Source organism: Cervus canadensis, chromosome 10 (genome assembly GCF_019320065.1).
Source record: "Cervus canadensis isolate Bull #8, Minnesota chromosome 10, ASM1932006v1, whole genome shotgun sequence".
NCBI lineage: Eukaryota > Metazoa > Chordata > Mammalia > Artiodactyla > Cervidae > Cervus > Cervus canadensis.
In genome coordinates this window covers 40,849,840-40,867,079 of record NC_057395.1, presented here as the reverse complement: position 1 = coordinate 40,867,079, position 17,240 = coordinate 40,849,840, and the positions used below count along the sequence as shown (strand labels likewise).

General features: G+C 48.2%; 1 protein-coding gene across 1 annotated transcript in view; it reads right to left on the bottom strand.

Moving 5' to 3' along the window:
- SLC24A3 (solute carrier family 24 member 3) overlaps nt 1-17,240 on the bottom strand; it is a 422,665-nt gene that overhangs the window by 23,091 nt on the left and 382,334 nt on the right. Inside the window, exons 8-12 of the mRNA XM_043478401.1 lie at nt 13,307-13,332; nt 10,498-10,551; nt 4,609-4,742; nt 2,500-2,660; nt 1,476-1,743 (exon numbers count right to left, since the gene is read on the bottom strand). Of these exons, the coding sequence (XP_043334336.1) occupies nt 1,476-1,743; nt 2,500-2,660; nt 4,609-4,742; nt 10,498-10,551; nt 13,307-13,332 (643 nt within the window). The remainder of the gene's footprint in view (nt 1-1,475; nt 1,744-2,499; nt 2,661-4,608; nt 4,743-10,497; nt 10,552-13,306; nt 13,333-17,240) is intronic.

Genomic DNA, 17,240 nt, shown 5'->3' with positions numbered 1-17,240 from the left:
TTTGAAATAAGACGCCATGGGATGAAGAAGACGGTGGCTGTGGGGTGGGGAGCAGCCCCAGCTGTCAGCCACAAAGAGCCACCAGGAGCCACCCTGCCAGGGACCTGAGTGTGCCGGGGCTTCTGGCAAGGACCACAGCCCTGACCCCCTCATCACTGCCCCGTGAGCCTCGGAACCCCCAGCCAGGCCGAGCCAGACTTCTGACCCCCAGAACCTGAGCTAGCCAACGAGTTTAAGCTGCAAGGCTTGTGCTCATTTGTTACAAAGCAAGAGGAAATGAACATGAGGCCTTACAAGGGAGGAGTGGGGGACCAGTCATTCCATCCTTAATATGTTTTTGTCCTGGTCGATAGGAAGGTTGCCAAGAAATGTCACCAAAGGTGGCAAAATGGATAAGGAGCCAGGATACATTTTTACTAACAAGCAATGACTCAACTTTGGGTGATTTGGGGTCTGGGAATCTGGGTGGTGTTTTCTAGTTACTTTCGGTCGGCAGTTGACCAGGCTGAAATCTCAGGAGCCCTTCAGGGACCCCGTCTCCCCCTGAGCTTTACTGGTTAGACACCAAGAGGGGCCCCGAAGGACACTGCACCCGAAAGGAACACTCGACTGTGACACTGCACCCATGTCTCCTTGTTAAACGGCCTCTCAAGTGGATTCAGCACTTCCTCCTCAGAGCTGACAGCCCCCACTACGCTCCAACGTTGCAGAGAAGACACACAGGCTAATTAAGCTTCACATACTTGACAGTGAATGTGAACTGGACTAGCAAACACTTTCTTGAAACAGAAACTTCTGGAAGGTCTGGCAGACAGGCAAAATTCTTTGGATTTGGTCCACCCATTCCACTAATGGTGGGGCTGGAGGACAAGGCCGCTGGCTCAGCTCAGTCTTTACTGGAGGCAGCAGTCGGCGGACAAGGACACTGCCCTTGTGGCCAGGGTTCTGAGAGCTTACCAGCCTCTGCATGCACCCTGACCCGTCAAGAAACAGGGAGACCCCTGGGCCAGCCCCTGAGGTGTGATTGGGGAGCTCTCTGCCCTGGTCTGCATCTCCCATGGTGCCCACCCTGGAGACAGCAGGTCCTGGGACCTGGGCCCCCAAGGGCTGCCTTGTCAGGACAGTGCCCCGACCAACTGCGATGGGGTGGGTAAAGATGGGGGAAGCCTCTCCCCACAGCACCAAGCCGCCTGGTTGGCAGGGTCCCGAGGAACCACTGACGGAGCCTTCCTCCTCCAAAGGCCCGCATTTCAACCAGGCCCGAAGGTCACCGTCTTAGTCATCTTTGGACCCACTGTGACAGAATCTTACCCACTGTGAAGGTTAACACAATATAAATATTCCTACGGCCATACAGACAGTCCTTGAATTTGGTATCAGAAAGGTCACCCGGTCAAGGGCATCAAGTCAGTGGCTTCAAAACAGCTCTGGACCCCAGCCCGCCCAGCCCGCCCAGCCCCAGCAGGGGCTCTTACACGGGGGGTCGAAGGGCGTGTATGGCCCTTCCTCCTCCTCCTCGTCCTCCTCCTCCTCATCGTTCTCGTTATTCTCGTTGTCCTCATTCTCGTTCTCCGTCTCGTCACCCGCCTCCGCGACGACCTCGTCCCTCTGAGTCCCGCTCGAGCCTCTGTCCGGGGCGCCGCTGGGCCCCATCCCGTTCTCCACCGTGTGCTTAATCGGGATCTTGATGGCCACCTCGGACTCTCCATTGGCATAAGCCCTGCTGTTTATCAGTCTCTGTCTCTGGAGAGGGAAAGGCACGTTCTAACACAGAACGCCCCCAGAGGGGCTGCAGATCCTCTCACCCAGGGCCCCGGCTGTCGGGATTTTCCCAGGCTGCTGACAAGGGGGTGCTTCCAGAAGACTCTGCAGACAGGTTCTAAGGGACTCCTTAAAGTAACAACCAACTCTGATAAACTTTCTGGGAAGAAGGATCACTCTTTCAAGACCCTCTGGAACTTACAAATCCCTTTAGAGGAGAGTCCCCATGTCTCAAATGGGCACTGCTTTTCGAGCCTGTGCACTGGGTTGTTAATGCTCCTCTCCAGATAGTAGCAATTCCCTGGTCCATATGTGAGAAAGCCATAAAATGTATCGGGATTAGGATCAACAAGGCTGCCATTTCAGAGAAAGGCATCCCTGGGAAAATTTGGGTCAGAGACTCTGCAGTACCCTAAACTAAAGGTACCTTGACTTAACAACTACTTTCCTGCAAGTTCACATCCGGGGGCTTTATTCCGATGGAAGATAATGAGAAGACGGTAGGCAGAAGGGACAGAAGAGTCTTTCTACACAGCTGGGAGGTGGACTGCATCTCTGGACACGTGGTGGGAAGAGCAAGGACCAGGATGCATAGCTGAGCAAGAATGTTGGGAAACAGCTGAGGGACATTATTGTGTAAAACACTGAGGCAGCTGCTTATACCTGCAGACTAGGGAACGTCCTCCCTGCCCAGTTCCCCACCCCGGCTGTGGCAGATGGACTTGTTTTCTTAGATACCTCATTGATTAACATGCGACTGGCCATGGAAAGTCGGGTCTTAGGGGGGAAGTGGCTGGTGATCATGATTCGAAGACCAGCCTCAGAGAAAGAAAGCTGGTGTGGGTAGGCCGACAGCAGCTCGTCTACCATGATCACTGATGCTTTGCGGTGGAAATTGGCTAGGAAAATTAAAAACAGAAAATAAAGATAGCGTTGAGGCTAGGAGTCGGAAAGAGATAGTCATTCATCTTCCTTCCCTTCCTTATCTTTCTTGCTCCCTTCCTTTCTCCTTTCTTCCCCCCTCTTCTTCTTTCCATCCACCCATCTGCCAACCCATCGACCCTCCCACCAATTGACTCATCCATCCATCCACCCACCCATCCATCTGTCTCGAAGGGTTGTGATTAAAATTTGAAGAAGAGTCAAAATCCGCTTTCCATGGGCTCATCGATACTTCCTTTGAAATGACTTGAAACAGTTTGAGTCCTTCTTGACAATAATAAGAATGAGTGATAACATAAGAGAATTTTCCTTTCTCCTCAAAGGATTCTTTTCCTGCCACTAATATCTGGGGTATAGGAAAGACTCCAATTGTTTTTAGTAACCCTTTATGCCCTTTTCAAATGTCAAGAGTGTTCACAGTGGGCTGTTAAAAGCTGCAGGATTGATGCTAGTCCAAACAGAGGACATGGCGGGGGGATGCAGGGCTGACCAGGGGGCGGGGGGGGGGGGGAAGCAGGGAGCTGGCTAGCTTATAGAGGCTCAAGTCCAGAGGGTGCTTAAGACAAATCTTATGAAATGATCTGCTAGCAGGCCTGAAGAATACTTCCTCCATGGCCCAAGCTCTTCTGCGTGGATATTGCAATGTGAGGACGCAGCTCACGGGTCACAGCCTCACTCCTGTTCTCCAGGCCACTAAACCATGAAATGATCTCTGGAAACACTGACTAATAGTAGGTAGCTCTCTTTGGTTCTCTAAGAGTATTCCTTTTATTGTTATAAACTACCCTGCAGAGAAGAAACAAAATGAAATCTTTATGTGGGATAGCGCTGAATACTCAAAAGTCTTTCATTTAAAAACATGGGTATAATTAGTGAGAAATTAGTATAGTATAATTAGTGAGAAAACTACATCAAATAATTGATTTTCAAATTCTAATAATTACCCACAGATTTCAAACTGAGATATGTACTTGGAAATAACCTATAGATTTTTCATTTTCTTTTTTTCCTTCCCTGAAAAGGAAGGAAATGGGACTGAGAAGAAATAAACCCACACATTTCAATAGGAAAGTTAAAAAAAAAGTTAAATGAAAAGGGAAACACATTCTAGGCAAAAGTAAATGATAATTTTCCATGTTCCTCTAAGAAAGAATATTATCAGAGAGCACTGTATTATTTCTCTTTGAATAGGAACTGCTTACTAAACATCTACTGAATATCAGAATTTGGGGGAATGATTGAGTGACTAACATTTTCACACTTTCAGGGCTTCCCTGGTGTCTCAGACAGTAAAGAATCTGCCTGCAATGTAGGAGACCCAGGTTCGATCTCTGGGTCAAGAAGATCCCCTGGAGGAGGGCATGGCAACCCACTCCAGTATCCTTGTCCAGAGAATTCCACGGACAGAGGAGCCTGGCGGGCTACAGTCCATGGGGTCACAAAGAGTCGGACATGACTGAGTGACTAACACTTTCATTTTCTTTTCTATGTCATTTTGCAGCTGGGAAACTGAGGTAATATAGCCTGAAAGTGAATTCAGATATATACACTAATAACAGCTATCATTAATGGAGTATTTTACATACTTTATCTCCTTAACTTGTTACAAAAATTATCCTCGTTTTACAGAAGAGAAAAATTGAGGCTCAGAGAGGTTAAGTAACTTGCTCCAAGGTCACACGGCCAGAATGAGAGACGGTCAGCGCCTTGACAACCCTGGTGTCTCCTTTGCCATCTTGTTTCTCTGTTATCAACCCCAGCACATTTGGTCCAAGAACTTCCACCAGCTTCCAGAGGCTGCCCATCACCAGGATCAGCCTGTTCCCGGATGCAGCCAATGGGAGGGAGTCGGTGGGGGGGCGCTCCCCGGGGCAGCCCCGCAGTGGGGCACGGCCCCAGGGTTACCTCTCTTGAGTAGCACCACGGTTGCGTCGCAGTTGCCGCTGTCGTCCATTTCGGCGTTGTTGGCCAAGCCATTGACCATGTTTCCGGCACCCTTGGTCCTCCTCTCGAAGCACTGGTGTATGCAGGCGTTGTATCTGGACACCGCCAGGAGCAGAAAGAGCCCATCAGCACTGCCGCCCCTCCCTCCCGGGCTCCTGGCTCCCCAAAGCTCCCTCAGTCTGGACACGGGTGAGGGATCCGGTGCCTCAGGTTAATAGGGTTACTGTTTTATCATCCTGTTTTCCCCAGGATATTCAGCCCATTCCCCCAACTTGAGGATATATGGTAAGTGAAAATAAAACCAACGTCAGACAGATAAATAGGGGCACACTGCTTTCTCTGCAGTCTTTCATGTCAGTGGGGGAGCTCTGGGATTGATTTCCCTTACTCATGATCTATGTATGGATGTGAGAGTTGGTCCATAAAGAAAGCTGAGCACTGAAGAATGGATGCTTTTGGACTGTGGTGTTCGAGAAGACTCTTGAGAGTCCCTTGGACAGCAAGGAGATCCAACCAGTCCATTCTAAAGGAAATCAGTCCTGAATATTCATTGGAAGGACTGATGCTGAAGCTGAAGCTCCAATACTTTGACCACCTGATGTGAAGAGCCGGCTCATTGGAAAAGACCCTGACACTGGAAAAGATTGAAGGCGGGAAGAGAAGGGAATGACAGAGGATGAGATGGTTGGATGGCATCACCGACTCAATGGACGTGAGTCTGAGCAAGCTCTGGGAGATAGTGATGGACAGGAAAGCCTGGCGTCCTGCAGTCTATGGGGTCACAGAATCAGACACGACCGAGCTACTGAACAACAACTTGTGACCTATGCATGGTAGGGCTGTGATGAGGCTCAGGTGGATGAGTGAAGACTCCCTCCTCTGGGCCATGTCTCCAGGGCCTTTGCTGTCAGGGCCATGCTGGGTGGAGGAAGGTCAAGGTGTCACGTCCGCCCGCCTGTGCCGCTAGCATCACAGTCCATGTGCCCAGGTGGGCTGACTATCAAGGTCTCCGCCTGCCTTTGGTTTCCTGAGGTCACAAGCTGGGATCCAGGGAAAGTCTGTCACTGTTGTGCCATAATTCCAGGTCTGCGGGGCTCTTGGCTTTATGACAAAATTCTGGGCTATGTTTCTTCAGAGCAACTGAGGGAAAGAATCAAAACACTGTGCGGAGTTTCTCCCATGTGTGTTGGAAGGAAGGCAGCTTAGTCAAGTTCCTGGGATGCTCTGGCAGGTACTACTGTCCTGGTCCCTTTATCATTGGTATTAGAAGACTCCCATGGAGGAATCCTAGGAAACTCAGGGGCAAAGACAGCCACCGGGCAGAGTCTCCAGGGCACTGTGGCCCCCGCTGCTTTTTTCACTAAGAGACTTAAAGGTCTTGAAGGTTCACTGACCATGGGACAACCCACTGAGGGGTCCCACCAGCTTGGTCTCTGGCCTCCCACAGAACGGCACCCAAGCATTAGACTCTAAATCCTGCTCACATGCCACTCAAGCTGTGTTCCCCCTCCTCTTCTTCATCCCTTTTCCTGCTACAGACATGAGGCCCCTTGGGGGTCCCTTCCCACTGCATCCTGTGTCTGTTCGTAGTGCAGCTCTGGGTGGTGGGCCTGCCACGGAGATACAGGTGGGGGATCCTCTAAGGCTGGGCCCCTTCCTGTTCACCCTGGGAACTTATGGTGCTTCCTACAGACCTGAGGGAGAAGAGAAACCTAGTCTAGAGGGATGGTGGCAGCCGTGGAAAGGGCAGTGGGCAGGCCCACTCCCAGGGTTTATAGTCTCAGGGCTTGCAAGGAATAGAATGAGAACATGACTATTCTGCAATGTGATGAAATGATGGAGCCAGATATTGAGGATCGGCAGCTGCCAAGATAAAGAGAGATCCAGGTGTCCGTTGGTGCGACTCTCTACCACCCTGGACACAGTCTAGCCTGAATGCTATCAACGGCTGACACGGGGGGGACATAGCGGCTGGAGGAACAGGTCACACAATCCCACAGATGTAATCAGCAACGTCCAAACTGTGGGCAACTCTGCAGAGCCATCAATCAGATTTCATTCAAGAATAAATTGCAAGGAAAAAAAAAGAGGGGGAATTTATAAACTCAAAGAAATCTAAAATATGGAGCGACCAATAGTGATGAGTGGAATGTATTTGGATTCTGCTTTTTAAACTATTCGTGACATTTATGAGACCGAGGGAACTGAAAAAATATTTATGAGGCTGTTGAGAATTTGAACATTGGATACTGAATCATATTAAAGAATTAGCATTCATTTTAGGTATGATCATGATAGTGTGGCTGGGTTAAAAATGAGTCCTTTTAGAGGTACGTACTGACGTTTGGGTAGATGAATTGGTATGATGTCCGGGGCTTCACGGGGCTTCCCAGGTGGTGCTAGTGATAAAGAACCCTCCTACCAATACAGGAGACATAAGATATGTGGGTTCAATCCACGGGTCAGGAAGGTCCCCTGGAGGAGGGCCTGGCAATCCACTCTAGTACTCCTGCCTGGAGAACTCATGAACAGCGGAGCCTGGCGGGCCACAGTGCAGAGGGTCACGAAGAGTTGGACACGACTAAAGGACTGAGCAGGCAAGCACCGGGGTTTCAGATCATGTCGGGGGAGTGACACAGCTGCCAGTGTGGGGGGAGGATGCGAGTCAATAGTGGGGGGACTCGTGGGGAGCACATGGGGCGCGTCATGCTATTCTGCTGACTGCTCTGCAGGTCAGCATTCTTCATGGCAAGGTCTCCTCACCCTCTGTACCCCGTCCTGGAGGAGCTCCAGGGAGAGGCACTGTTTCTGTCATCTTGACTTAGAATCCACTTTCCCCCAAGAAATACCGACTCTCCGGGGGGTTTGCTTTAAAAGTTCACAACTGTGTTTTGTGTACTTATTTGGATTTGGATAATAGGATACTAATGCTATGTATTGCATCATTATGAGCACTTTCTTGGAACTGGATATCAGTTAATTAAGTTAACTATTCTATCACATCCCATCCTTACAAACAGCCTTTCAGGTAGGAAGCATCAGTCCTTCTGTTTCTAGAAGCAAAAACTGAGATTCAAAATGCCGGAACCACCTGGTTCAGTTCTGCAGCCAGGGCTGCAAGGGAGGCACCTGATCTTAACAACAAGCCCACACTGCCTCATCTGGGGACCAAATCCCAGTGAAATGACCCGGAAGGACAGAAATCAATCCTCGCCAAGGTCAGGTATGCTTCAGGCTCCCTTAAGGTTTCCACCTATTGGGCTAAACCAGAACTGCTTTTTGACCTTCAGACAGAATGTTTAAAAGTCATTTGAAAGCCATCTATCCAGGAGGCAGCTGACAATTCTAATATAGGCTGTTTTCAACGGCTGCTGCTGTTTTATATTTTTAATTGAATGTTTTAAATTTTGTGCTTGCACCCCAAAGCTACTTTATTGTGAAGCATGCAATTTTATAAATCAGATTTTATAAAACCCAATGATTAAAGCCTCTGATTACTGAGGGGGATGGCAAAAGAGCAGAGATTTCAATTTAGAACTTGGGACCAGAATTTATGCAGAAAATTTCACGAGCGCAGTAGCTGCCGTTCCCCACTTTATTTGTATCCTGCTGGTCTGAACAGCTGGGAAGCTGGTAATGCTGACGCATCAGCAGAAACACACCTCATTAGCTTTCACGGTGGACTTGGCTGGGGGTAGGGAAATTGTTCAGTATGTTCTCTTCATGTCCACATGCCCTGCCTACAACTCACAGATGTTACGATGGCTCAGTAGAGGGGTGTGGTGGTTATGGAGTGCATGCTAGCAAAATTCTTCAATCTTCCTTCTTTTTAGATAAAAAGAACTTTCTGAAGGCCTCCTTATTCTGTACAGCCGTTAGTGAATTCAGTATGGGACGTGCTTTCATCTAAATTCAGATTTTAAAACACAAGATCCATGTTGGGCTTATAGCAGACACTCAGTCAGTTCTCCTGGAATAATTGATGAATCCACCTTTTCAAAAGGGGAGATGAGAGCTCTTGACTCACTGGGGTCTCAAAGCATCAAATGTTAAAAAGAAAACCAAATACGTGAAATAAAAAATGCTGAAAGAAGACATGTATTGTTCAGGCTTCCTGATGGTGGCATGGATTCCCTGATAGTTTTGCTCTTTGAGAGAAAGAGAAATAAATTGGCTGCTCCTGCCTTCAAAGGCATTTCCTTGGAGTCTAGAAATTATGGAAAGCCTTGGGCCAACTCGGTTTTTTTTATGGGAGCTGATGTACTGGGGTGTGTGATTTGTGGGAAAAGCACCTGGTTTTGTCATCTTACTGTGATGGCAGTTACCACCATGGCAATTCCACATCAGGATAACTTTGGGTGAGGTTCTAGTCTAGAAATAGTCTCGTTCAGTCACAAGGTCCAGATGCTGGGTCCATGCTGACCATGGACAGCTCCTGAGGTGAAAACTGGGGATCATATTGGGTCAGTGGTGTCAAATGGCTCACAGCCTACCCCGGCCATTGGTCAAGCCAGCTCCTGACTTCTCTATTCCTGTGACATTGGCCAACGGCCACACTGATTTCTCCCCACAGGGTTCTCAGCCACCAGAATTAATTTTTATTAGGCCTCAACAGCAAAGAAAACTTGACGTGTCAGTGGCAGACTGCTACTGGAGGCATCCACATCAGCGATTTCTGGCAGCAGTCAGACAAAAGGACCTTTTGCCAACAAAGGTCCGTCTAGTCAAAGTTATGTTTTTCCCAGTAGTCATGTATGATGTGAGAGTTGGACTATAAAGACAGCTGAGCACCAAAGAATTGATGCTTTTGAACTGTGGTGTTGGAGAAAACTCTTGAGAGTCCCTTGGACTGCAAGGAGATCCAACCAGTCAATCCTAAAGGAAATCAGTCCTGAATATTCATTGGAAGGACTATGCTGAAGCTGAAACTCCAATACTCTGGCCACCCGATTCGAAGAACTGACTCACTAGAAAAGACCCTGATGCTGGGAAAGACTGAAGGTGGGAGGAGACGGGGATGACAGAGGACGAGATGGTATCACTGACTCGATGGACATGAGTTTGAGCAAACTCCGGGAGTTGGTGATGGACAGGGAAGCCTGGCGCGCTGCAGTCCATGGGGTCACCAAGAGTTGGACACGACTGAGTGACTGAACTAAACCGGCAGTGGTCTCCTGTCCTCCCCCTAGAGGAGGCGGTTACTCCTGCAGTCACATGGGCTGGGGGAGAGCATGGGCTAATTCGAAGCAAATGCAATTGCTCCCACGGGGGCAGGTGGCTGCAGCACAGAGTATCTCTGCACTGTTTACAAGCTCCTCATCTCAATGGTCCTTGTCAAAAAAGATGACCCAGCAGGTTTCTGACCACAGTGCTTACATCAGCAACATAACTCCTGATACAGGTGGCTATCTGCGCAGACTCCATGGGGAAAAAAGAATGCATGATCTGGCAGTCTAAAACATGTCCACAGGTAATTGACTCTCCTCTCTTGGAAAGGCAAGGAGTGAAGACCACAGCGACTCTTTTCTAACAAATAGAACACGGCAGAAGGGACGGTGTGTGACTTGTGAGGCTGGATCACAGAAGGTGTTGCTGGGTCCTTCCTGCCCTCTCTTGAATCACCTGCTCTGTGGGAAGCCAGCTCCTGGATATGGGGACACAGGAACGGTCCTAAGGAGAAGCCTATATGGTAAGTTTTGCCACCTTTCTTATTATGAAAGCGAACAGCCAAAAACTAGGCTGCCAGGTCCTGAAGAGGGGCAAGGGCAACGTCCCTCTGTCCACATCACCACATAACGCTGAGTGCAGGAAAGAGTCTGGGGAGAGAAACTGAGCAGGGATCTTACTTACTTCATGATGACAATGTAGATGAGATACATCAACACGAGGACCAAAGACTCCCACCTGTGGACAAACCAAGAATGGTTAGTTAACGGAAGCCCCCAAGGCACACGTGCCACACCCCCGACTCCGTTACACGCTCATGTGATGCGAACAACAACTAAACCTGCCCAACACGGTAAGGAGGAGGTAGCCATGAGAACACCACACACAGTCCCTGATCTATACACAAGTCCTAGGCAGCACCCAGCTTTGGAGGATCTCTTCCTTCCTCCACTCAAAAGGGGAATGCTTCCTCTTCTTATTTTCTCACTCCAAAGAGTGCTTTGAACACAGCAAGACTTCTGTCATATTGCTGAATATAGGACTCCATGTATTAAATCTGGCCACAGCTTAATCATTCACTAAAACAATTCAGATACAAACGGCAACCTGGGGGAAGTGACAGGAGCAACCAAGGCACTGTTAGCTACATCGGAGTAAGGCCTGTTAGATACATTAGATACAGTGGGAGATGGAGACAGAGAAGGAGAGAGGGGAGGGAGGGAGCAGACAGACAGACAGACACATCTGGGTCAGGGAAGGTGCTGTCAGAAAGGATAAGAATGACTAAGTGGGAGAATGGTCAAGGGAAAAATAATGAGACCTCTGGAATGTACCTTGAAGTTTTGATACTTTGAACACTTCCTCTAGTTTATTTTAGTAACTTCCAGTTAGAAAACAATGAACTTGATTTCTAGGTTCCTCTTCAGGTGTAGAATTTAATTAGTTAATTGAGAGCATCATTTTTGCTTCAAGAAAAGGTTCCTGAGGGATGGTCTATGGAGAAATGTTAGGTTATGGCTTTCCTGTGCGCTTTCAAGTTCCATGTCTAGAAACTGATCCTGGACAAATATGCAGTCAAACATGAAAAGGATGCACACACAGCTTCCTGCTGCAGTGCTATTTTATAAAAATGCAGTGTTGGAAAGAAGCAGTCATCCGACGAGCAGCTGGCTATGTGAGTTACGGTGAGTCAGGCCTCGCCATGGGCCACCACCCATGGGTCAAGAATGATCCTGCAGATACTGGATGAGGCTATTATAGACACAGTGCTGGTGATGCTGGTGATGCTACCGAAAGAAATCGGGGGTCCAAACCACCTAAAGTCTCCTGAAAGAGGCTAAGGACTGACACAGACTTGCCATGAACCTGCTTTCACTTCTTCCTATGTGGTTTTCACGAGCAAGGCCAGGGAGATGAGAGGGGGCTCCTTCTAAGACCATCAGATGGGAAACCACCTGTGAATCTCCTTGCTTCAGGTCTTCTGCACAAACGCAGCAGAAAGATTTCTGAGGTCAACTGTGATCATAACTTGTTGTCCTTATGGCAGCATGGTTAGCAAAGAGCAGCAACCCTGAGCAACACTTAGGCACCTGCTGTTTGCCGAGAGACAGTGCTGGTTGTGTTAACCGTGTCATGAGTTCAAGTGGCAATGCTTCTGCAAGTTTTCTTGCGCTGCACTGAATCTCCAAGGACATGAGGGGACAATATCACCATTGCATATGGTAACCAGGTCCAGGTGGATCCCACAAGGAGGTTCTTCCCTGGTCTCTGAGCTGAGATTCTCCCAGGCATCTTGATCCCTTTCAGCCCATTGATCACTTATTCAAAGACTTCTTTCCTATTTCTTATGGGTCAGTATACAGACCATGTGTTTTAGAGCAAACTCTCCCAGCTGTCTCCCCCTTGCCCTCTTGGGCAGGGGAGAGAGAGCAGCAGAATACCTTAATACCCTGAATAGTGTGTAACATTTATGGTCAATGTGATATGTCCCCCGACACCTCGAATTCTGAAATCACAGTGACGACCTAGGATGCAGAGGTGTTGCTCCTGCAAAGGGCTAGCACTCATTTTGCTGAAAATGAAGACAGCTGGGCTCTGTATTTCTTTATTTTTACTTAAAAATGATATAACCTATTATTATTATTTGCATATTCTTTTCCATATGGTTTACTATAGGATACTGAATATATTAGCTCCCTGTGCTATAGAGTAGGAACCTATTATTTGTATGTTTTTGCTACCTCATTCTTAGCTTTAAAAAATACCATCCAAGTCGCCTACCTGCAGCATCACAACTGCCTGTTTCTGAGGAGTTATCTCAGAAAAAGTAGCTGTATTTTCACATCACTCTACTTCCACAGATCAAATATTTGAAAAAGGGAACAGGAATGCACAACACACCCAACTTCTGTTTCCATTACAAACACAGCTGACATGCTCAGAACTCATCTCAAAAAAGGCAATTTGGACATTGACCCAAATGCAAATGTTCCCACATATTTAATTTGGGCAATATTTTTAATCTATCAGGAAATCACTGATTTTTCAGAGCTCCAAGTTCATCTTGAATGTTAGGCAGAACTTTAATAGGCTAAAGGTCATGGAAGTGCCTCCACCTCTGTCTCCTGTGATATAAATGGTATTCGAAATATGGCAATGTGGTCTGAACAACTGGAAAAGTTTCCTCAAATCTTGTCCGTGGCCTTGCCCATGGCTGACTACAGAAAAGCACAGTTAAATCACACCATCTAATCTGGATGAAAGATGGCGGGATAATAGCAAAGGAAGCGCACTAGCCCAGCCCAAGGGAAACAGCTTCTGCTCCGTTAAAGCTGGTTTGTTTGTTGAGATGGACTCAGGGTTCCCAAGAAGTGCTAGCCATTCCAAGCTGCCCTGACATTTCCCTTTCTTTCCTAAACCCTGATTCTGGTTTTTAAGATACTATCTCTGCAACACAGCAAGGGGAACTTGGAAGGGGAAGAGAGGTACTTACCAGGAAACTTGTTCATCATAAATGAACTGTGAGAAAGAAGATAAACAAAAGAGAAGATTAGACACACACATTCATGCACACGCATGCCTTATCACTGCACGTTATTTGCCCTTGTGGCTGGTTGGTGGGAACCAGGGCTGGGGCTGGTTTGGAGTCTGAAGCGTCTGTGGGCACCTCAGTGGAGGGAGGTCTGCTGGCAGACTGGGGTGGGCCTGGTTCGGAGGACAGAGCATCAGCCCATTTTCTGTCCGAGGGTGGAGTGAGAGGGAAGCCCAATCTTGTTATTTGTAGAATTTTGGATCTGGAAGGCAATGCAGAGCTTGGTGGGAGTATCCAAACATTAGCCACTTATGGGCCACCTGGAAGCTGTCTGCACATCTCTGTGCCTTATATAGCACCTTCAAGCTCTTATGTTAGCACCTGGGTGTCTAGGGACTCAATATTTTCCAATCAGTCAACCTACTCTTTCATTTCCTCAAAAGAACTTATTTTCAAAGAAAATTTTGTATCACAACTGGACGTGGAGAATCCACACCATGTGTAGAGAGAGAATAAAAATGCACACAGTGACAACAGTGAAGATCCTGGCTGGACGCTGTGAGTTGCCCACGTCCTGGGTCCCGGGCCTGCCGTATGTGAAGGGAGCTTAGCAGGGTCAGAAGCAGTGGAGAACACACAGGGCCGCACAGAAAACCTCCTTCATCAGTTAGGACCCAAAGGAAATATACAAGACTGAATTTATTTAAGCCCTGGTCCATATAGTAATAGCATCTAAAATTGCTTCTCATTTTTTGGGGAAAAGTGGTATAATCTTGGCTCATTGATTTATACAGGGAACGGGCCTACAGAGAACATGCATAGTTTCCCTGTGATTGCTCACTTAGCTGGAGAGTTGGTCCTAGAACCCAGCCCTGGCTCTTAATTTCGTGTTCCTTCCAAGGCACCCTATTTGCCCAGATGGTATGGTGCTGAAACCAAATGAATACGCTCCGTTTCATTCCAGCAGGAAGCTCTTTCTTTGCCTACACTCAGGACATGACTGATTCGGGCTCGAGCATCTCTGAGTGGCTTTCCGATGGGCAGGGACCCACTGGAGTCTCTGAGGCAGAAGCATCCATACAGAGGATGATCACGGCACTGAGATGGTTAACTTGGCTAACAACTGGCATCATTCAGTCGCTGGTGATGATAACTACTACCAGTTGTGGTGACAACAGACACAGACAACCTCAAAGTCCAGCAGGTGCAGCTCAAAGGCACATGAGAGGACCCCCCTCCAATCGCCCCGAAGGAGTAGAGAGAAGGATGAGGAGAAAGTGGCCACCTTTCTTGGTAACTCACTGTTCCCAAAAAGACACTGAAAAAGACATTGATTCCATTAGGTTTTGTCCTTTTGTCATATGTCATTATTGCATCCAACAGGCTGGTGTTTGGATGAAGATGTCAAACCAGGATGGGAAAAAAGAAAAAAAGAAGCCAAGGAAATTGCCCCATGACCCAGGCTGGATGGTACGGAATCCATTCCAGTCGCTTTTATGTAATCATTAGCTTTCAAAAAATCCAATAAATCATGGAATGGAACCAATGATTGAAGTTGGAAAATGTTTTCTATTAATTGAAGTTAATTCAATATCAGTCTTGGGCAACAGGATAGAGCAATCAATTCGTAGCTACTTAAAAGAGCACAAGATACTGGTGAAGAGTTGATTAGATGACCAATTTAATGTGTGTCTCTGGGGAGGGCAGCCGACACTCCATAATATGAAAGCAGCTCTAAGGAAGCCTTATTTTGTGACATATGACCGATGGGGGTAGGGCTCTATATGTTTTTAGCTATTATCTTAATGATCATAGCAGTCAGAAAAACCAGAATGGGCTTACTATCTTAATGATCGTAGCAGTGAAAAAAACCAGAATGGGCTTAACTGGGCAAAGGATTCCAAAGTGAGAGCAGAATTTACAGGGAACACAATGTCAGAGAAATAGTGGGGTGCCCCATCCCTGGATGCAAATGGTGTGGAGGGAGAGAGAGGCAGAAACTTCCAGACCGCGGAGGTAATGGTGCTGCTCCCTGACCCTCAGAGCCCCAAGGACTAAGCCACCCTGTGGCCCACTTGAGAACAAGGTCTGGGTTTGATCCCCCTTCCTCAAGAGGACTAGGTGGAAACACCAGGGGCCTCCAAAAAGAACAATACAATGGTTATAAGGGGCTAGCAATCAGGCCTTTGAGAGCATCTGAATGGAAAGAGGCTTGTTTGTGGAGAGGAAGACCTGCCTGCCGAGTCTGGCGGCGCCTGGAGGCGTGTTGACTGATGGTCGCCCACACAGGACATCTGCCCTGTTCACGGAAAGGTCCTTCCAGGCAGCACATCTCCAGGGCATCCCGAGGGAGCATGGGGCCAGCCTGTCTCAAAACTTCCGATGCTGAGGACAGTGTTTCTCACTGGGTGCTGCTGATGGCTGGACGGAGTGGATTTCTTATTCCTTAGAGATTTTATTTCATTTAATTCTTCTAAGACAAGTGTTGCATATCCCTCTGTATTTTCATGTCCTCTGTGAGTAAAAGAAGTCAAAACGACTTCCCCCACCCCCGCAGGCGGGGAGACCAGGGAAGAAGAAAACCTGAACGAACTCTCCTCTCCTGAAATGAGAAACGCGCCCCCAGTTCCAGCCGGCTCCCACTAGGTGGCGATCACGGTCCAGCCCCGCGCTTGGCCATGCGGCCCCGGAGGGGAGGGTGTGAAGAAGGAGGACCATTCCCTTTCTGGGCTCCAGGACATCTGGGCAGAGGGAAAGCGCCTCCGGACAGACAGTCTCCCGCGGGCGCCTGTGGCCAGCCCACCTCGGTCACGCGGCGGGGTCACGTTCGGGAGGCAGCTCCTTGCTGGGGCTCTGGGATGCTGACGGGCGGGTCCCTCATTTACACTCACATGCGATCACTGGCCCTACTAGGGTGCGGATGGAGATGACCTGGAGCTGACCTGCCCTTTTTTCCGGATGTTGCAGCGGAGCCTTCGGCAAGCAGTGACAATTAATTTTCTTGGGCTCCAAAATCACTGCCAACGGTGACTGCAGCCATGAAATTAAAAGACTTACTCCTTGGAAGAAAAGCTGTGACCAACCTAGATAGCATATTGAAAAGCAGAGACATCACTTTGCTGACAAATGTCCGTATGGTCCAAGCTATAGTTTTGCTAGTAATCACGTAGGGATGTGAGAGCTGGACAGTAAGGAAGGCTGAGTGCTGAAGAACTGAAGCTTTCAAATTGTGTTGCTGAGGAAGACTCTTGAGAGTCCCTTGGACTGCACGGAGATCAAACCAGTCAACTCTAAAGGAATCAACTGAATATTCATTGGAAGGACTGAGTCTGAAGTTGAAGCTCCAATTACTTAGGTCACCTGATGCGAATAGCCAACTGATTGGAAAAGACCCTGATGTTGGAGAAGATTGAAAGCCAAAGGAGAAAGGAGTAGCAGAAGATGAGATGGTTAGACAGCAACAGTGACTCAATGGACATGAATCTGAGCAAGCTCCAGGAGATAGTGAAAAACAGGCTGGTGTACTGCAGTCCATGGAATCACATAGAATCTGACATGACTTAGCGACTGGACAACAACCCCTTGGGGAAGCAGCTTTCTGTTCTCTGCTGGTTGTCTGAAGCCAGGCCCGTGATAGCCCCTGTGACACGTGTGGCCCCAGATTTGCTGCGCAGCTGGTCCTGCCCTCTGACCCACACGTGGTTCCTCCAGATCGACCTCAGGCTGCGCCCTAGGCTTTCCAGGTGTTCCGTGGACCAGCTAATGGGAATTCACAGGAGTGAATCTGAAAAAAATACTCTTTTCCTCCAGGCCTCTGGGAAATAGATGGGCTACCATGGAAACCAGCTTTTCAGTGTTGGCATCTGGTCTAGAATTCTTCCCAGAGACAGGCTTC